Here is a 21,784-nt window from a genome sequence, read left to right on the forward strand (position 1 = left end):
GACTGTACCAACTTCTAGTTTCCACTGGTAGGGGCAGTAGATAGCAATATGAGCTCTATGATAAAACTAACCAACCTCATAGAGTTTGAATACAAGTATTATATTGAGTAGTTGTTGACTGTGCCCACAGACAAGACATCCTCTAGACTGATGAGCATGAGTAACGCTACCCCCTCTGCCACTTATACGGTAGTTTTACTCCATCTTCGAGTCAATCCCGTGCCGTGATTGGTCCGTGCCTTTGAACGGACCAATCACGGCACGGGATTCGCTCACCTCGTCCCCCCGCACCCCCGTATTTTTGGCAGCATCGGTTTCATGAAATAATTGCTCTAAACTCAGTCTAAAGGATTCCTAGTCTATGACTGTGCCTTATATTATGTAACAATCTGACACTAACTTATTTAATTGCACGTATCGCTACTGAGTACCATTAAAACATAAATTCGCATATGTTAAGGATATTTTTCTTTTATATAGATGTTTGTTTATAATTATAAGTATGTATTCATATTTCCATGGAATATCGCCTCAATTCTGACTCCAGTATCTTAGATAAAGGAATATGGCAGCAGTGCATAACATCACATAAAAAACAACATAATAGAATATGAAAAGCATAAAAATCAAAAATACTAAAAAATAAAAATAACAAAAAAGTATGTATGTACATTTGTTTCGTACTAAAAAAACAGTAATTGTCAATAAAGTCATAATCATGCTAATATTAAATGCAAATGCTGAGGATAAAAAAAAGTATTTAACCAATATATATATATATATATATATATATATATATATGGTAATTTCTGGACAGTCCAAATTCAGCAAAAAAGACTCATATAAAGCCCCGTCTCCATATCGCGCGGCAAACCATCGAACATTGGCTCGCGCGGCAGCCGCGCGCAATGGATACCGGGCGCATCGAGTTGGCTTGCGCGGCAGCCCGGTATCCATTGCGCGCGGCTGCCGCGCGAGCCAATGTTCGATGGTTTGCCGCGCGATATGGAGGGGGCATTGATTGCTGTAATTTAAAACTGTCAATTAGATACCTGTTACTTACTCATGATTGTAGTAAAATAATGTACCATTATTGCTTTAAGCAAGAACCTATTGAAACGCGAATATAAACTAGAAGTTCGCTCGAGATAAAATCAATATTAAGAAATCGCTAAGCCACAAGCAAAAAACTTAAATTAAACATCTTGATAAAAGATAAACAATTCGCAAAGTACCTTACTGTTAACTGACACATCGTAAACCTTTTTATTAAATGCATAAGGTCCCCATCGGTGGATAGTTAAGAGTGTTGTTGTTTGTACTTGTTCAGAGTTAGATTAAAATGCGAAAGTATATGTTAAGATCCGAAAGTCTCACCTCGCCCGTGTACTCCCCGCCGAAGCACTGCGCCTTCATCTCCTCGTCGTCGTGCATGGCGCACTCGGTCACGTCGCCGTCGTCTAGTTTCACCCACCGTCCTGTTTCACTGCCGTTATCTCTGATGCACATAATAACAACAAAATTTACTATTAATGGTCCAATTCTTTAAAAAATGTAAGTATATACATAATTATATTATTTAAAAAGTTTACCTTAAGAGCACATATGAATAATAGTGTCCCCCGGAAGCTTGTCCCGAGTGCACTACAATGCCGCTGAGCTGATAGTGAGTCTCGGGCGACCGTTCCTCGCCTCCCTCCCAGAGCGAGGCGTCGCCCTCCGCGCGTGCTAGGCCTCGAGCTGGCGGCGCATATCATACTCATGTTAACAAAGTTGTATACAATGTACGTATATATCATTGTATGCAAATATACAAACAGAACACGTCTTCTATAGAAACTACTTTCTTACCTGTATACGGCTCAACATCCAATTCTCTCGGAAATTCAAAGTAATCGTTGAATTTGATCGCGCAAACTTTTTCAAAATCGTATTCAAATCTTTTAAGTTGTATGACTAGAACTGGGGGTAATTTGTTTAAACATAACCTTTTTACGGTTACAACCTGTGAATAGAGCACATACATGAAATTAACTAATATAGATTAGTAGCAATTAAAAAAGTAATTATATGGTTTTATGAAACCACGACGCAAGTGAAACTTTTTTTCGGATTGTAGGCATTTAACTGAAAATGATGAACTCTTAAGTAAAGTAGAATTTTAATAATGCTGCAATTCTGTAACGCGACATGCTAAAGACGGACCAAAAAAATCAGAGCTATATTAGAATAAAAGTTTCACTTTAAAAATAGTTCGTTTACGAAGTAGTTATTACAAATACAAAAGCAAACGAAAAGCTATACCTTCTTATTACACTTATCACAGTGGTAAGCATCAGCGCCTTCTAAAAGTTCGCCTCTCACATATGCTTCTAAAGATTCCTGAAGCCGTGACATATTTCTTATGTCTAAAGACACTACACTGAAAGGTTCTTCTTTGCAGTACCTGTGAACATGTTGCGTTATATGCATATTCCTTTAGTATAGGTACATATTTATATTTTATACATTTAAGCACATGCTCGTGGCTCGAGTAATAAATGCGTACCTGTGTGGGCATCCTTTACAGATTTTTTGATCTGAGTAAGTACCGCCTAATGTTTTGGCCATCAGTTGTTCTTGTCCCAATGATTTCAAAGCTTCATCTAATGATTCCACAAGGGACATGAAGAACTCTACAGCATCTTGTTGTTCTCGGAGATTTACTGGCTCGCCTTGAAGTCTATAATAGTATTTTTTTTTAATAAATGCTTTTATTAGGGTAACAACAACAACAACAAACAAACAGGGTAATAGTAATTGTATATCTATTGTTTCAATCTAATTTATCAATTAAAAGATAGTTCATTCATTTGACAAGTGATAAATAAGCTGGAGCAGTTGGTGTAACAAAAACTATTGGATAGTAAGAGCAACACTTGTGTGGAATATGCATGGTATAGATAGTGTTTCTCTTGCACAAGTCCAAATAATCGATTCTTTCACCAGTCTCACCCCAACTGACTTAACTATAAGGTCTCTAAGCATTAGATAATTTACGGTTTAGAGGTTTGTGTAATTGTACCTACTGACAATCGTTCCATTATTAATGCTTACCTAAAATGAGCCCACAGCCCTCTCGGCACATAATATTGCAGTTTACTGAAATGCAAATGTGCGAATATAGCTTGGACTTGTTTCAAGATTGTGATGTTGTAGTCGCCAGTAGTCTGTAAGGAGGTAACAAGTTTTATATTAATCTGTTAATTCTGAAAACCTACATATCGAACGCTCTTGACCCTCAAGTTTGTAAAGTTAGGCTGGTTTTAGTGTCACGCGGATCACCGTGCGGATCGCTGCGCACCGCCAAATTGTATGAGAAAGCTGTCCACGCGGACGGTCGTCAGTCGTCGCGGACCCGTCAGCTTCACTCTAAAACGCTCCCTGAACGTACATAATATTGTCCCGGCGCGGAGCGATCCGCACAGACGGCCCGCGTGATACTAAAACCAGCCTTAATATAACTTTCCATACCTCCACTTTCTCTACAATAGAGTGTTGATTCTCCCCAGAGAAATCTTCGTTAGGATCAGTGGCTGCTCCTAAAATCAACATGTTTCTTTAGTAAAGTAGCGCTTAATTAGCTTGGCGGGTGGTGTGCAAATGTGGTATATTAACACTATCTATAATTAAGTACCTAATAAGATTGTTGAGTTTAAACAGCGCTTTTATTATATCACTCAACTATGCCATCATTGCGACTCCCGATTGCTTTTTATGTTAAAATTGTCGACCTGACGTCTAACCAGTACGTACACGAAAATGTTATCGGCTGACAAGCAGAGTAATGAAAACTACATAGTGTCTGTAAATATGGCGCCAGGAATTCTTGTCTACTGTTATATTTTGTAGTAAGTGCTGACCTTGGACAGTGAGTATCGCGTCGCGCACGTCCCGCACGCAGAAGAGCTGCTGCAGCACCGAGTTCATGTAGCAGGTGGCGCCGGCGTTCTTGAGCCCCGCCAGCCCCGCCGCCGGCCGCGGCCCCACGCACGGCATGTACTCCCACTCCACCAGCGGGACGTTTTTGTCTGCAATACAATCGTGGCTTTTCATCAGAGAAGGGTCCTTATGGCAGTTGTCCCACCAAGAGCGAGTAAGCGATTAGCTATCGGCGATTTTCTCGCCCAAGAAACGAACAAAAGATAGGGATCCTGTGTTAGAAAAAGAGATACATATATTTATAGTTCATCGCTGGCTGTTCACACTGCCGGCGAGAACACTGGCTCTACTAGTTTGTCGCCGAGATAAGAGCGATGAGATAAAACTAGCTCAGCGGTACTCGCTCGGCGATTCTCGCTTGGTAGTTGAACTCAAGCTGCGAGACCAATATCCCGTCGCACTCGAACACTCGTCTATAGCCGAGCGACAAAACTATTGAAGCTAACACTCGCTTCTCGCCGCTCGCCCACTCGTTTCTAGTTTATCGTTCTACTCGCTTATAGCTCATCGCTTGCGGTGGGACAACTGCCTATTATTCCTTCCTTATGCTTCACCTGCAATAAGGACCTTTTTTATCAGAACTCCTATTGGAATTTCAGACGGAAACATCCTTATTGTACTTGCCGCAATCGTTATTATATTAAGGGGGGCTAATGCAAAATTGTGGTTTAAAATTGTTTTTATTTTTTTATTTTAATCAAGGCAAAAGCTATAATGACACAGAGACTAGATTATATATATTTGCAAGGGCAGACTGACCGAAACCTTATTTCATCTAAGTTGGCTCAATTTTGATCTTTAAGACCACTGCTGAAGATCAGGATCAGGATGCCACTGTCGGTTCATCACGGTCAACGTTTTAAGCTTTGTGGTGGTCCGCAACATGTAAGTCGTGTCAGATAGCTGCGGCCGTCGGACGCCGGACGCGTATGATGTGTTAAGGTAACGGTAGGATAGTTACCAGTATAAAACATGAGCTCTAGTAGATGCGCGAGCTCGGCCATGTTGGGCACGCAGCCGTGCACTAGCGCGAGCAGCAGCTCGGTGGCGGCGGCGGCGGCGCCGGGCGAGCGGCACAGCGGCGGCGCCGGCTCGCCCGACTCCGCGCCCGAGCTGTCGCCCTCCCCCATGCGGCACCAAGCCCATGAGTAGGGCCACAGGAATTCTGTTGTCACTTCCTGTCACGTGAATAACGGGTGTGACAACATGTATGGAGTCCAGGACATATTGTGTTAGTTATTTATCATTTGGAAGACAGCAAATTATAAAAACAAAAGACATGTAAAAAAATCATGAGGTCCTGAGTCATGACTATAAAATTCTCTGTATACCTACAGTTAACATGTTCTGTTTTTCGGTAAATGTGTATACAGGTGTTTTCAACCCTTAATTATATTGTGAGATGATTAGATAGCCTCATACAACATTTGCTATGGGACCAACCCCAAAATCGCAAAAAATTATGCAGGTTTCACTTACCCTAATTAGACCTCTATCCTTGTGTTCAGGATGCGCTCCATATTGGTACTTGACTTGTGCCGGAACATGTGTAAATAATTCTTTGGTTAAATTGAGGTGTCCCTCCAGCAGCGTATCATCGAGTATTTCTGGATTCGCTCGCACTGATCTCAACCACGCCACCTGAGAATGTTATTAAGTGATGTTATGTAAGAAAACTCTCTAGTGAAACGCGGTTTAATAGATAATGATAAATACTTCAATAGTGAGGTCTTCGAGCGTCCTGGAAGTGGGTCCGGCGAGCGAGACGAGCCGGCACAGCAGCTGCAGGAACTGCTGGGCGTGACGCGCGTGGCGCTGCAGGCGCGAGCCGCCCGGCTCGCCCACCACGCCGCCGAGCGCCTCGAGCGCGGCGCGCGCGCCGCCGCCCCCGCCCCACGCGCACATTGATAACAACTGCTCCGCGCACGACACGCGCACCTGAAACATACATATGTTTTATGATTATGTTGACAAATGGTATAATTAATACCACAAAAAAAACAAATGTGCTGCTGCTGGTGCGAAAACGAATACCACTTAATAACATATTAACCTTTAGTAAAATACTGACCTGAGGATTAGGGCAGTCGATCATCAAGTACAACGCCGTGTCTTGCCACCATGACTCGTTCAATAAAGCTTCCAGCCTTCCTCCGCCAAGAGCCAGGCATATTGTGACTACCTCCATACATTCTCGTACCACTGGAAACGAAGCGCTATATGTGGATGATTATTCAACAACAAACATTAACCATATTACATTGTGATTAAGGGCGGTTAATAAGAATTTACGAACAAGCACAATAATTCTTAAATGCGGTGACATTTCCAACATTTTTCCGTCATATTGTGCTTTAAGGACAGGTTAGGCAACAAGGGCACAGATCCATCCGGCATTCAGCATCGAATGACAATTGTGTAAAAATACACACAAAAATTGAGTAGATAATATGAAAAAGAAAACTATTACGCTCGTGACCGTAATATAGCTCATTCCATCTCAGTATTCTGGCATACTAGCTAGATCGTTTTTTCGCCCCCGAAAACCTCCATATAGTCAATTTCATCGAAATCGTTAGAGCCGTTTCCGAGATCCCCGAAATATATAAATATATATAGGTAGGTCGGTAGGTGTAGGTAAACTTAGGAACGTAATTTAAGCTCCATTGTGATAGTAAACGATGTACGAAGTATGTTACATGTGACGTCGTCGGGATGAACAGCGCTGCTGGCGTCGGCGGGCTGCGCGACGGAGAAGGCCAGCCCGTAGAGAGCGCGCACCGTGGCCGTCGTGGGCACGCACCACCACACCAGCGACGACACTACGTCGCTGTCTTCTGTACTGTTCACCACCTACACACAGTCATAATTAGGGCTTGCAATTCGAATATTCGAATTTGTCGAATATTCGACCTTTTTTGATATTCGAATACTCGGCCGCTCAGGTTTCGAATATTCGAATATTTTTTATTACTATAAAAAAATCTATGTCATCCGCTGTAGTTACAGTTTCTGTGTGTTTTACGGGTATTTACAGTGAATGAGGAACGGCAGGTACCCAAATACGAAGGAAATAATATTTTTACTGTAATCCTCTCGATAGACTTCGTGAATACAGTGAAACTTAATTTAAAAGAAAACAAAATCAAAAAGTATGTTATTTTTACGGTGCGTAAGTTTTAAGTTAAAGGGTCATTCTGTTTATTCAGTACAAGCGTACGTTAAGCGAATTTTTGAAGTCTAAACCTTGCCACATCGCAATTCTCAAATTTAATCATACCAAACCTGCCCAACTTGGTAATCTAACCATGCACCTTTAGCTGACGAATAATCCACCCAGTACTCAACTAACTTTTTCCCTTAAATATTCCAATATTATATAATTAGCCGACCATTAGGAATAATAACTTGCTAAAACAAATAAAGTCATTAAAGATTCAAAATACAATGAAATTAAAGGCCTTTTTACAGGCCTCTGAGTGATTACAAGTTAATTTAAATCGGAAAATAATTACCTACTAAAAAAATATCTTACATACCTAGGTGTTTGCATGGTTAAAGTTATATTATTTCACGCAACGACGCATTTATAATAAGTTTTATCTATAAATATTAAATACGTCTAATTTTGGCGTTTTACTTGTTTTTATAAATGTGGATTGTGGGCATCTTATAAATAGTAGGATGATAAAATCTATTCAATTAAGTGGATTTCTGCCAAATATCCTTAGTTTTAGCAATATGTGAAAAAAGCTTTTGAATATAACGATAATAAACCGATTTCTCGTTCCTTTTCTTATTTTTTATAATATTCGAATAATTATTCGTATATTCGAATACATCGTCAGAAAAAGTCGAATATTCGAATATCTGAAAGTTTCGAATATTTGCAAGCCCTAGTCATAATGTAAACACGTAAACGGAGGTCGGGAAATTAGGAACTGCAGGCCAACTAGTTGATAAGGATGGTAGTCCCTTTTCTCGCCGAGAAAAATTGCGCAGAAATATAAAACAAAAACCAATAATAATGTAAGGGCTCATTTAGACAGTGCGAGAACTCGCATGCCAGTTTCATTACATTGCGTTATTTAATCTGTCGGCTGAATTAATGTAACCTCAATGGTACGCAATGTAACTAAAATCGTATACGAGTTCACGCGCCGTCTAAATTAGCCCTAAAACTGAACCCTACCATTCGTTATTAGTACCGTGTAATGCGGTGCACTTGCGTTTTATTTCCTAGATCTGGGCACACCTTAACAGTTTAATAGAAACCTTAACCAGGCAAATATCAGTAATGTATGAAAATCATTCCCTGCGCAACTAGTCGTAGTTTATTATGACATGCCGGACACACTATTTCTACGCATGTTTGAGAAACAATCATGTTTCTATTACCAGACAATGATGTTAAGTAAGCAGCGAATACCTGCTCGCCCAGAGTATTGGCCAGTTTCTCGGCAATCGCTTTCACTATCAATTCGCAGTTGTGACTGGGCACTGTTTGAAGTGCTTCGCGTAAAATCGTTACGTCCATTCTGAAATAAACAATTGTCTTAAATACCAATCATTAGTCATGAAAAAATAATTAAAAAATGTCTGAATAATCAGCAGTAGGACGAATAGTCACGTACTAGAGTTCATCTACTGCACGCTCAAGCAGGAAATTGAATTGTGGTTTTGCAAAGAAATAAAATACCATCAAAAGTAAATAAAACTATTAGCAAAATTCAAGTTTATACCATCTGAGGCACACATGACTAGAATAAAATTGGTGTATATATTACCTAAAATCTTTGTCAACTGATGTATCTGAGCCGTCCGGAGCCAATATTTCGAAGAGGTGGCCCAATGTGTATAAGACTAGCTTAGCCAATCTGACTAAAGATAGATAGCCCACCCTGAAAACAAGAATTTTCAATATAACAACCAAAACACAATGTAGGAGGCGTTGCACTGTATTAATATTAGTACCTTCTTGTGTGAGACGAAGCCCCTTGAAGAAAGTCTTTGTCCGACAAACACTGAATCAATAATGGCGCCTTTTTAACACAGGCCAGTTGGAAACTTCGACTGCGATCTAGCCTGGTGTCCGAGGACGGCATCACCATACTGTAGAGCACCTCAACGTTGTACGCGACTGTGGGCGGCGCGGGCCCGTATAGCAAGTCCCTTAACTTGGTATCCTCGCGACTGAGTAAAGCCTCTGTCAGTTTATCCACCTGAAATGATAAAGAACCTCTCTTTACTAATAAAGCTCCATCAATTTGTTTGTACGAAGTAGGACAAAACGATAACTCGAGTGTTATAATTATAATACTATACATCGCTATGTTGTTTCGGACTCGTCAGTAGTTAATACTAAGTGTAATTTACTCAAAGCCTGTAAATTTTTCGTTTCAGGTGAAACGGGTTTCTATATCAGTAAAACACACCAATAATATAAGATATTTTTCTGAATACTCATCTAATATCGTAGGTAGGTAGGTATATATGTATGAATTCGTTGACTCACCGTAAGTTTGTGCGCCGGACAAATTTGAGAGAGTAGATGAGCGGCTTCCATTAATTGGGGATGTTTTTTCATAACGCCAACATGTTCCAGTTCCAATATGAATGGTATATACCAAGTACCTTGCGCGAAAAGCTGAAAACAAACCCATCAATGTAAGAACCCGTTGATAAAAATAATCTATTAAAAACTTCATAATTTGATATTAAACACTTTCTTAAAAAAATAGAATGACAAGTTGGTTACGGCACCAATTAGCTTCAAGCATGCCTTTTTTTATTTTTTTAAATCATTATTTATATCGTTTCAACACCGGAAAAAATAAAAATACTTTCATAAACCTTCCCATTACTTTATTAAAAAATATTAAAAATGGTGAAAAATTGTGTTGAGTGTTTTGCATACAACTGACTTATGCCGTTTGCTACTCAGATAATAATGCCATCCCTTTCACTCTTGGGTGGTCTTAACAATTTGTTGTAACCAGTGACGTCACGTGACGTTTCGACCAATAGCGTTGCGTTTCGCTCACTAGCTTCACGCGGGCAATTTTTGTACTTTTTATCTATTATTTTAAACAGTTAAATGATAATTTAATAACGGAAATGCATTTGTAACATGATATTAATGGTAACAAACATCGTAATAAAAAATATTTCGTTCAAGTATAAACTTCATGCATGAGGCCTATTGTAAGAATAGGGATGGCCAATAGTTTAAGACTCACCACTCCGGGCAAGGCGTGCTCGGGCGTGGGCGGCGCTGGCGGCGACGACGTGCTGGAGTCGCTGCTCGAGTCGCTGCCGCATGTGGGGAGGTGCCCGTCATACACTTTGGCGACGATCACAGTTTTGTCCCGGACGGGAATTTGAGACAGAATTTTACGATCGTGGGACGAATCTAACAGTTCGCCATTTAAATATAGTTCTACCTTATTTACAAACAATTCTAATTTTGTATTAGTATCTGAAGCACATTTTAACCTGAAAAACAAACATTAAAACCAGATAGAAGATGATTGAGATGCTACCTTTATTTATGTAAGAAATTTACACGTAAATAATTTCTACATTTTTAGGGTTTCCATACCCAAAGTAGATTACCAAAACTACGAAGCTTAAGTAAAACTAACCTTCTTTGGATTGCCGCTCGCAACGAGTATAAAGCCTCGTTAAAGTGTGAAAATAGCTCGATATCATCGAGTTGTCTTTGGCCAGTTTGAAAATTAAATCTGACTATGATGGTGCATTGTCGGCCCCTACCCGATCTGTACATCGGTAATATTTGCCTTTCTGCTGAAAACCTTCTATCACATTCATTTATATATTCCTGTATGGCACGAATGACTCTACACATTCTAGTACAACTTTCAGTCGCATCTGAAAAAATAAACAGTTGAATTTAAGACGGAGATCGACATAATTTTGCGATATATTCAAAAAATAATCATAACATAAATTTAGTTATAGTACATTATTCAAGAGGCCGGGAAAGAAAGTGGACGAATCAATTCAGGCCAGTAATGCGTTTATGAATACCTAACGCCATAAGTAGATATTACGCGGCTACAAACCACCCAGCCGGAGTCAAGCCAGCAAAGGAATGCAGTAGTATCAGTACTTCTTGCCACTTTCCCAGGTTGCCAAAAGTGACAGTTTTTAGAGCGACATTTATCATAAGGACTGTATCGTTTATTATAAATACAGATAAAACCTAGTCTAAGACGTGTGTATTATTTTGTATTACTATGTTCTTAAGGTATAATCTGGGGGTATTTTTAAGCCACATCTGAGATAAGAAGGTTTTACATTTATTTTATTTATTTCAGGGACTTTATGATGATTAGCTAGCAAATATAATTCGGACAAGCCTATCGAGCTTAATTAGAGACTATTTCACCGATTACTTGGTACGATTTAAAGAAACAAAAGGATAATATGCTGCGAAAATATGTCATCTAAGTGTCCTTTTCATGATTGCTCAATTGAACATCCACAGAATAAATGTGGTGAATTTTAATTTTTACATGAAAACGACTTTTTATGCAACATTTTGGATTCCCGACAATTTCTGACGCAAGCGAAAGGAGGGAAACAGCTAAAAGAATCTACCGAAATCCAAAGCCTAACGGACATTCATGGCGTTGAACCATGGCTAGAGCAGGTCGATGGAAACGCTCCATGATGGTAATATTGTATACCAAAGTCGGGTTTGTCGTAAGTAACATACCATGTTCTCTAAAAGGTCATCATGCACAGATCCATAACTTTTTCCAACTAAAAGAAATGATTAGACTATGCCCAGATGTTTCGCTTTACGAATCATGTGTAATTGCTGTCTACATAGTACGATTTTTTTGTGTAATATCTCGTCTTGTTCGCAAACCACAATTTTTTTTGTAGTATTTGTCCAGAATCGTTGTTGTTACTCGGGAGAATTACGTAAATATTGGCCAAACCATATGCTTTACGTCGATCTCCCAGGACGAAATGTTACTTATTATCACAGACCAACCCCTATAGACAGAGCTTATAGGACGACTCGCGGTCACCACTCGTGCGCGCAATAGCGCTTATATAATATTGCTCGCGCGCCGCTCCGATCAGTTGCGTCCAAATTCACGATCTGTTAACAGTATGCGCGTGTCTACGAAAATAAATCGCAATTTATTTAACACACTGGGAAATAATGGGATTTTGCAGTGTAAAATGGCGTGGTTAATCATCTAAGACTTCCACTTACAAAACAGATGGAATAACATTCCACAGGATGGTCAAATTAATTATTTTCTTGAAAATTGTTTCTGGTCCGCGGGGTTCATTTTATACTGGTCAATATGGTTGCACTGAGCAGCAGTGAAGTATGCCCGTCCCTTTTCGTCAACTTGAAAATGCAATGTGCTATCCCTTTCACGTTAACGGCTAGTGGTGTGACGATGATGTTTTCGTCAGTTCGTGCTTTCGCTCGTACCGTATTGTACCATTTGTTTGTATTACCAAATTTGTACCAAGAAATGTATTATATAACTGTGATTCTCTTTTATTTTTAATTGAGAATAATGGATCTGTAGAATCTGTAGTTATTAATAGGTACTTGGTAGTTTATCTTAGTAGGTATTAAGTAGTTTAATTTTTAGTTAGTACATAGTATGATAATTATTGAGGTAGCATCAAAATAAGAAAATAGTCATATTTTTAGCAGGTTTTCAGAGCCGAACATGTGACAATCTCCTATTTGCAAGCGTCCATAGGCTGCGTTTGCCACCAAAGTGACGAAGTATAAAAACTATCTGCATTTTTGAAATTCATAATTGATTTATGAATGATAAATGAATGACATGTTTTTCTTAAGAAGCTAAACCACCTTCAAATATCCATGAACGTTAAACATTAATGAAATATTTCAAGGCCAACACTACCGTACCGCAACCCTGCCGTTAAGTTTCACCACAAAATGTATGCAAGATCGAATACATATTTAATTTCATACATAAATTCTTATGATAAGAATCTTAGCTCATTAATATGCATAGTAAAAATTTTAGATACATTTTTAAAGTACTTAATTAACGATGATATTGTTTTAATATTATTACTTAAGTAATTTTCCTATGGACTTTAATGATATTAATTTTCCCACAATAAATTACGGTACAACTCGTACCAGTACCACTGCCTGTAATGAACATGTCCCATCCCTACGCCTACACGTGTCAGCGCGCCATGTTTGGAACGACCAATCGCAACGCCGTGAGCACCCCTCCCGCACCTCACAGTTTGGTGATTTGCGTCGCGAACAAAATGGCCAATATTAGGTTTCTATAGGCGGTTTTCTGTGCTTATTATTAAAGCACTATATGTGTAATTTTTAAATAAAAATATAATACCAGAAAAAACGGCTAAGTTGTATTTATAATAAACGATACAGTCTTTATGGTATGGCAGCAAAAGGAGCAAGGAGCAGAATGCCTTTTTTTTACGTTGCGTAAATGCGTTCACGTATGCCACCTGGTCCAGGGGAACCAGGGGAGATGACGGACTAGCCACTGGGGGACTACCGTCTAAAACCACCAACGAGTGCCGACTCCGCCTGAGATGGGGTGCCGCAGGGTCGCTATCAGCATTTGACCGCGTGCAAGCAGCAGAATGCCTACCACGAACCGGTGTTCTTCGGAACTTCGGTAAGTTTGCAAATTGCGAGCATCTTTCTCTTTTACTCCAATTAAGGCGTGATTAGAGTGACAGAGAAAGATGCCCGCGATTTGCTAAGTTCGGTGTTCGAGGCAGGCCCTCAGAGCAGTGACACAGTGACATACCTTCGTTGAGGTTGATGTCGGTCTGTAGGCGCTGCGTGCGCGCGCAGCACTGCGTGAGGAAGGCCTCGTGGTGCGTGGCGGGCGCCACCGCGCCGCTCACGCACGTGCACACCTCGCGCAGCAGCTCGATCCCCCGCGCGGAGATCTCGTCCTCGCACTCCGTTATCACCTGCGACCAATGCCTCACACTCAAACTAATGTTACATTGTTCGATACCTATACATATGTGATAGTTGTCATGTTTATGAAGAACAAAGCACTTCCTTGAAATAATTCAGTGGGAAACAATGGTAAGTAATTTGCGTTGTTATTTGCACTGATGAAGTTCTATGAATATTACTTACCCTCCACAAATAATCTAACCCTATGAGATCAGCATCGTTAAGCAGGAAGCTCCGTCGTTTCACGCGGAGCTTTCCTTCTTTTGAATTTACTGCTTTGAAGAATCTACAGTAACAAAGAAACATAATTATATATAATTTACATTGATTGCTTAAATAAATAATTAAATTTTCAAACATAACGCTATGTTACCTTTCGAAACACTTGATGCCAGCATGTGTTAATAAATTTGGAGATAAAGTCATGATATTCCGACGAAAAAAATGCAAATTGATATTAGGATCTAGATCGGGTTCCTCGCCCATCAGCTTGCTGAACCAACGAAAGCAGGCTTCGCGGTCCCCTAGGTGTGCCGGCCGCTCCGCCAGGCAAGACCATATTTGCTTAGCCTGCAACAAAACAATAATTATTAACCTTATCCTAATAATTATTAATTTCGAACACTAAAAATTGTTACGCAATTTCATTGAGACCTTGGAAATTTACGTACCTACCTAATATATCTAATACCTTTAACCCTTAAATACATGATTTTTTCGTTTTGCCCGAAATTAATATATATATCACATAATTGTTTGCCGTTTCTAGGAAAAATAGTAAACAAAAAATATCATCGATTTTCACTGGGAAATCAGTGTTAAAAGTTGCATAGTCTAAATCATATTTTTGGAAATATATAGCTATTAGTAAGGGGTATAGGAAAAATCTTAACTGCCAACAGAAAGGACAACTATTTGTGATGTTCCTATGATAAAATTTGTAAATATAAAATAATTACAACATTCCGACATTTCGTCTATAAACAAATGTAACTTTTATAAATTAAAATACTGCGTAAATTTATGTAATAATTCGGAAAATTTATTAGTTTTACTATTGAAATAATATACAAGAACAAATAGAATTTGTTTAATAATGCATAACATTTGATGTTTATGTTGTGTGTATAAATGCATCACTATGCATTTAAGGGTTAAATGAGCAATTCTTGTTTATTTATTTATTTATATATATATATATATATATATATATATATATATATATATATGTATATATATATATATATGTATATATATATATATATTTCGGGGATCTCGGAAACGGCTCTAACGATTTCGATGAAATTTGGTATGTAGGGGTTTTCGGGGGCGAAAAATCGATCTAGCTAGGTCTTATCTCTGGGAAAACGCGCATTTCCGAGTTATTATATGTTTTCCGATATTACCCAGATATTATAAAGGCCTGTGCACACCGGCTGCGTGTGCGTGACGTGCACGTGCGCGTGCGGTGTTGTAGTATACAGATCCTTATGAGAGACGGCACACCGATTGCGTGACGTGTGCGTGTGCGGCTCCAACATCCAACAGTGCACGTCACGCACACGCAGCCGGTGTGCACAGGCCTTAAATATAAGTCATGTACAGGGTGGCCAACTTAGAGGTATACAACTTTTTTTTGCCGTCATTTTATTTTGGCGGTAAATATGACAGTTATTGCATGAAAATTAGTTTGTGTAGATACGGCAAATTTATTATGGAACGTTTTACGACGGAACAACGTGTTTTAATCATTAAAAACAACAGAAACATTAAAAATAACGTTTCCCGGTCGATTAATTTCGAGAAACGGTTACATTGACTGGCCCCCAAGATCGCCTGATTTAACAGCTCCTGACTTTTTTCTGTGGGGCTATCTAAAGGGACGTGTCTATGCTAATAGGCCAACGAACCTTCAGCAATTAAAACAAAATATTCGAAACACTGTCGCTGAGATAACGCCAGAAATGTGTGAAAAAGTGATGAAAAACGCGATGAAAAGGGTTCGCAGCTGCCATGCTGCTGGTGGACATTTGTCTGACATTAATTTTCCATGTGTAATTGCTGACCCTACATATTATATTTAACAAGGAATACTTAATATTTTTTATGTTTTATAGAATAAAATTTCAAAAATAAAGTGTATACCTCTTATTTGGCCACCCTGTATAACGAAAATATGTTGCATATACATACATATGTATATATATGGGGATTCTATACCTGTTCCGCGCAAAGCCACAGCTGTCCGTCTTTGAGCAGGAACCGCAAAAAACTCAGCCTTTCCTGAACTTGCGCCGCATGGGCATATCTGCTATCGGGCAACCAGTTATCCCAGTCAATTTCACCTTCACCTGGAAGTAATGTTAGTAAAATTAGCTAGTGCAGGGCGATGCATTGATTTTGTTTAATAGCAGTAATAGGGAGTGTGTTAGCAGTAATGTTAGTGTCGGTACCGTACCGGCAAGCTTGGCCCGCACTCCGTCCATGTAGTTGGTGAGCGAGTCGGTGACGAGGATGACGAGCGAGTGCTGCGTCTGCAGCCGGTCGATGAGCTCCTGCCGCGTCACGTGCGGCCGCACGCCGCTGCCCGCGCCCGCCTCGTACAGGCAGCAGATCTCGCGCATCATCTTCAGAGCCGGCAGTACCCATCTTTCGTTACTTTTCAATTCCTCCACGCATCTACCAAACAATAATCACTTAAGTGTTTATAACTACATGAGTTGAAGTATTCAATTTAAAGAATAATCACCCGTAGCCAAAGATTGACCTTACATTAAGGATGACAGTATAATTTGTTTGTTAACAGCAGTTAACTAATACTTGCAACTACTTGAATAATACATAATACTAAATAATGAAGTAATACTTACTTGTCTAACCAAAGCGTTTTCTGAGCGTCACGGTCTTGACTACAACTATAATCCAGGATTTTTATTAGATTTGCCAAGGCCACATCCATTATTTCAGTGCATACTTCGTCAGAATGTGCCAAATTCCAAAATAGGACCAGCACCTAAAATAAATGATTAATGAGTTAAGTTATTTAAGTAAAAAGTATACGAAATGTTACGTGTTCTGATGACCAGGTTCGGTTCATTTGTGTAATACATAATGTTATGTGCAATCAGCTATGATGTAAATACCTTGTTTGCCATAACACCATCTTTATCGTCCTCAGCTAATCGTCGAATTACTTCCAATAATTTGTCACTCTGCTTCTTACTAGACGTCGCCCAACTCGCCTGCATAGGAAACTAACATTAATACAAAATATGTAAATGTAAATAAAAATAAACATTAAAAATGGTTTTTAATGTACATACATACCTTAAAACAGTCAAATAGATGATCAAGTTGATCCGGTGTGAAATCCCAAGCAAGTTTTGCAAGTAAGTCGTGTAAATTCTTTACAATTGCTTCATGTTTTCCGTGCTGCGCTTTCCATATGGCATCCAAGTCCTCCCTGGTCAACGAGTTCTCTTTTATCATAAACCTAAGCATCTTCTCCAGTCGGTCGACGTACTGTGGCTGGTGGAGAGAGTCCCGCAACACAATATCAACTACCTTGTTTTCTCGTATCCAGGTCTAAAACGAAATGTTTTGGTTATCTAACATCAGCTACAGAACCGAATTTGACACAGGCGGAATTTGGCGACCGACCATATAACTATGCCATAACAAACAACTCACTGTAATCACCGCAGGCGTCAACCACTCCGGCTTTGGCTGCTGGGACATGGTACTGATTAACTGATTAATTTCATTGAGGGCTGACATTTTACCATTGAATGACGACATTTGCAGCAAACGAAGTATCATTTTCAGGCGAAACATTTCCAGAGCTGAAACCAGATTGTTATATTTCAATCTCTAAAAGTTCCCCAGTCACAATCACAGTTTCATAGTGAAAACAATAGATAAAAGTTAAAATTGTAGTAAGCATAAGCCTAAAACACGAAGCAATGTTTTCGTCGGTCGGTGTCTTCAGATCTCGCGGCGTGTTGGATGTAAGTCAGATGAGAACGATGTAGCAACTCAGGAGCGGATAGATAGAACGGCGCCCCTAAGCAGCTACAGGGTTCGCATCTAACTTGCTTCTAATCTCTTGCTGGGGATCTAAATGGTGTTAGTGAGAATATCGTAATTTCAATTATATGACATCATTTTTGACAGAGTTTCCTTTTGCATTTATGTGGCAGGAATATATTTTCATAATAAATAGCACCTACGCAATTACTGTTGATTTACAGGTTTTATCCAATACGATAATTACCTCCAGTCATGAAACAATGAGTAGCCCAAAACTGGATATTGGTGTATTTTTAAGATGTAAACTTACATTTAAGCAAACTGTGGTGATGTGGGGTCTTTATTGAGACGCATTTGCAAGCCCTTATTAAACAGGATACCGTGTCAGTCTTATTTTCGCTTCCCCGCGCTTCTTTTTTCAGCTCTTCGTCTGTTAGGCTGTCCAGTAGAGTAGGGATACATTCCTAAAAGTTAACATTATCAAATGATAAAAACTAATCTTTGTACACCCAGTAAACAACAAGATCCAAGCCGCGCACAGCGACCAAAAAGTAATGATGTATCTAATGTGTTTGTTTCGATCAAATTATATTAAAAATAGTTGCTTAGTTATGATATAGCTAAGAGGGAAAATTACAAGTATTTGTTACACAGTTCGTTCGAGGACGTGAATTAGCCGACGCTTATGAAACTTGGGAATTGGGCGCCATGACCGGGTGCGTTCGGCGGTTAGGATGCACAACTCGATAAGATAGTATACAAACCAGAACAGGCAAGAGATATGTGGTGACTGTGTGTGGAGTTAAGAGGTCGTGACAAAGACCGAGAGGCCGCAGCAGTTGCCACACGGCGGCGACGCGAGTCTCGCCGCTGGTGGATTGTTCCAGCGACGAGGGCTGCTCGCTCCTCGCGGCGAAAGAGATCTGCAAACAAAATAAAGCAACGTAATAACTACTTCATAAAGCTGTACTTCAAGTTTACAGCAACGTAACAATACGGGGTTAACAAACATTTCAGTTTGGTTAAGTGCTTGTACTATTAAAGGGGTTAAAGGCAACATACATATACCTACACACGGTAATAACTTATGCAGGGTCAGGTTAGGCAGGCTGTAAAACAGGAGTTTAATTAAGAATACTAGTATCTTATAAAAAGCGTATTTCTCACCTCACTATTTTCTGCAATCATAAGACAATTAGGAACACTACTAGTTTCATCATTTGTCTTCTCTTCATTATCTTTTTCAGTAGTCTCTGTCGAAACTTTTTCTTCCGAGTTAACAGATGCTGTGATATCCAATTTTTGAAAACCCATTATTTCTTCAAATCGTTCACGCAGTTTAACAAAACCGCCAGCGTGACCAAATCTAAAAACAAAACGAGAAATCCCTCAATGTGTTTACTAAACTATGAAGAATAAATAAAATATCCCGAAAAAAGACTTAGGATATCTTTCATGCTCTAAGGGGGTGCAATAGGAGTTGCAATAAGCTAGATGACAACTTTTTTAAATGGAATCAGTCGATCAGGTTCGTTTTTATGCATTAAATGCCTATATAGGACCTATTGCATTAAAGCAATACAAAAGTTATAAATGACAGTCAAACTCTGACGCTCTAAGACTATAAAGGGGGGGTTGAAAGTGAAGTAACTCTTACACATTGATAAGATGAACCAGCCATCCTCTGGGAGTTCTATGGTCTTGCGATCTACTAAATACTTCCGGCTCCTGTGTGGATCCTTGACCAGCAATGGGTAAGTTGGTGGTTGCTGACAATCCCTCACAGGTACGCGATGCATTAAAAGTGTGAAATCTGTAAGGACAAGAGTGTCAAAAGTTTTCTTCTATATTCCATGTTTAGCCTTAAGTATGGTTTCACTAAAAGAAACAATTGTTGTTCCGCCTTTCAGGTTATAATGCAAGTGCAAACTTGAAAAGCCCCTAGACCTTAACTTACTTGTTGTTGGGATTAAAGGCCATAGACAATAAATGCAGGAATCTAGGATCATTTAATTTCATCGCACACAGTTTGACCAACTTCTCGCAATTGGATCGCACACATTGCTGGATGTTGTTTTTCCAGGAGGACACAGCGTCATCGGTCAGGATCTTTGTAAACGAGACTGTGAGCGCATCATTGTAGAACCGTTGACAATCCACGTTGTTTTCATCTTCACCTGTACATAAGTGATTGCATCGGTTAGTCAATATTGAAAAGAAATACTGTAGCGCAACAGTCCTTAACGCACACAAGGAAGTGTGAACATAATATTGTAATTACCCCTCGCCGCCAATTCGGTTGCAGCAATAAGAAGCACCTCCAATTCCTGCTCTGGTAACACTGGTACCACCCATCTGGGATGTGATATTTTTTCCTCAAGTGCTTTTAATTTGGCCTCGGGGAAAGTAATCTGTAAAAATGAAGTGCTATGAAAATCGCTATATAACCACAATGACCATAAATGTTCGCCGACTTCTATGAACCCAAAACTCCTCAAAAGAATATGGATACTAACTTGACAACAAACTAAAGGTCAAATTCTCCTTTATTTAACACTTTTTTTTTGCCACGTTGCTGGCAAAGAAGCATACAGCCCGCCTAATGTAAGTTTTATATGTAATAAGTAATTGCTAATGTTATAAATGAACCTTGGTATCTGTTCTGGTCCTTAGAGAAGGATATAAAGCAAATAAGGCTAAACCTAGTCTGAAATATACGATTTCAATAGTTTTTCACGATATATTTTTTAATCCAGACGGAATTGATGAATGATACCAAAAGCTGTTTCGCTTAAATTTCTTTAGATACCCTTAAATGGATGTTTTTTTTTTTTGCCCGAAGTTAATCTATGTGTCATATAATTGCTTGCTGGGAAAATTGGCTAATCAAGGCTAAAGACCGAGAAAGGTGGAAAGATATGGAGGAGGCCTATACCCGACAGGGGTCCTTAATATAGTAAAATAAACAACAACATTATTAGAAAACTTTTATTATGTAAAACTATTTAAGGAAAAATAAAGGCTTAAATAAATAAATAAATAAATTTCTTGCTGATTCTAAGAAAAATATTACATCGATATTCACTGCAAAATCAATGTTAGAAGTTGCATAGGCTAAATCATATGTAGGTATTTAAGATATAAATATCTGGGAGACCGTTCTTTGCTCAAAGAACATATAAAACCGGCCAAGTGCGAGTCGGACTCGCGCTCCAAGGGTTCCGTACATTACACAATTTTTAACAATGTATTTTTTCATGTGAAACGTGAGTGAAATGTCTATAAAAACCCGTAGGGGTAGGGTCAAAGACTAAATAATTAAGTTCGACTCACGCTTGACTGCACATTTCTAATAGGTTTTCCTGTCATCTATAGGTAAAGAACTATTTTGTGTATATTTTTCAAAATTTTAGACCCAGTAGTTTCGGAGATAAGGGGGGGAATGGTCATTTTTTGCCTATTTTCTTGAATAACTGCTAAACTATTTATCCTAAAATGACCAAAAAAATTTTTGAGTTATTGACAATGAGCTCTTTCATTAGTTTCATTTGATATGTAACAAGATATAGTTTGAAAAACTTTATTTTTTAAGTTTCCCATTTACCCCCCAAAAGTGGCTCCCATGTTTAAAATTCATTTGTTTGCGTTACATGGCCGTCTTTGAGTCACAAACTTGCATATGTGTACCAATTTTCACCTTAATTGGTCCAGTAGTTTCGGAGAAAACATTAAAAGAAAAACCGTACGGGTAGGGTCAAAGACTAAGTAATTAAGTACGACTCACGC

The 21,784-nt window shown here is 39.1% G+C and overlaps 1 protein-coding gene across 3 annotated transcripts in view; it reads right to left on the reverse strand.

Moving 5' to 3' along the window:
- Positions 1-21,784, reverse strand: part of LOC134661407 (probable ubiquitin carboxyl-terminal hydrolase FAF-X) — a 49,293-nt gene that overhangs the window by 20,747 nt on the left and 6,762 nt on the right. For all 3 annotated transcript variants that reach the window (XM_063517479.1, XM_063517477.1, XM_063517478.1), the window contains 34 exons: positions 20,280-20,409; positions 19,956-20,175; positions 19,656-19,811; positions 19,166-19,364; positions 18,763-18,921; positions 18,309-18,462; positions 17,660-17,811; positions 17,297-17,554; positions 17,113-17,211; positions 16,840-16,982; positions 16,428-16,648; positions 16,190-16,320; positions 14,343-14,539; positions 14,153-14,255; positions 13,809-13,977; positions 10,626-10,872; positions 10,221-10,476; positions 9,497-9,628; positions 8,956-9,203; positions 8,769-8,882; positions 8,411-8,519; positions 6,681-6,834; positions 6,053-6,183; positions 5,698-5,919; positions 5,461-5,622; positions 4,943-5,159; positions 3,903-4,070; positions 3,514-3,581; positions 3,097-3,209; positions 2,549-2,722; positions 2,305-2,446; positions 1,852-2,005; positions 1,593-1,740; positions 1,378-1,498 (listed from right to left, as the gene is read on the reverse strand). In XM_063517479.1, coding sequence (XP_063373549.1) covers positions 1,378-1,498; positions 1,593-1,740; positions 1,852-2,005; positions 2,305-2,446; positions 2,549-2,722; positions 3,097-3,209; positions 3,514-3,581; positions 3,903-4,070; positions 4,943-5,159; positions 5,461-5,622; positions 5,698-5,919; positions 6,053-6,183; positions 6,681-6,834; positions 8,411-8,519; positions 8,769-8,882; positions 8,956-9,203; positions 9,497-9,628; positions 10,221-10,476; positions 10,626-10,872; positions 13,809-13,977; positions 14,153-14,255; positions 14,343-14,539; positions 16,190-16,320; positions 16,428-16,648; positions 16,840-16,982; positions 17,113-17,211; positions 17,297-17,554; positions 17,660-17,811; positions 18,309-18,462; positions 18,763-18,921; positions 19,166-19,364; positions 19,656-19,811; positions 19,956-20,175; positions 20,280-20,409 — 5,571 coding nt within the window. The remainder of the gene's footprint in view (positions 1-1,377; positions 1,499-1,592; positions 1,741-1,851; positions 2,006-2,304; positions 2,447-2,548; positions 2,723-3,096; positions 3,210-3,513; positions 3,582-3,902; positions 4,071-4,942; positions 5,160-5,460; positions 5,623-5,697; positions 5,920-6,052; positions 6,184-6,680; positions 6,835-8,410; positions 8,520-8,768; positions 8,883-8,955; positions 9,204-9,496; positions 9,629-10,220; positions 10,477-10,625; positions 10,873-13,808; positions 13,978-14,152; positions 14,256-14,342; positions 14,540-16,189; positions 16,321-16,427; positions 16,649-16,839; positions 16,983-17,112; positions 17,212-17,296; positions 17,555-17,659; positions 17,812-18,308; positions 18,463-18,762; positions 18,922-19,165; positions 19,365-19,655; positions 19,812-19,955; positions 20,176-20,279; positions 20,410-21,784) is intronic.

The sequence above is a fragment of the Cydia amplana genome, chromosome Z (genome assembly GCF_948474715.1).
Source record: "Cydia amplana chromosome Z, ilCydAmpl1.1, whole genome shotgun sequence".
Classification (NCBI taxonomy): domain Eukaryota; kingdom Metazoa; phylum Arthropoda; class Insecta; order Lepidoptera; family Tortricidae; genus Cydia; species Cydia amplana.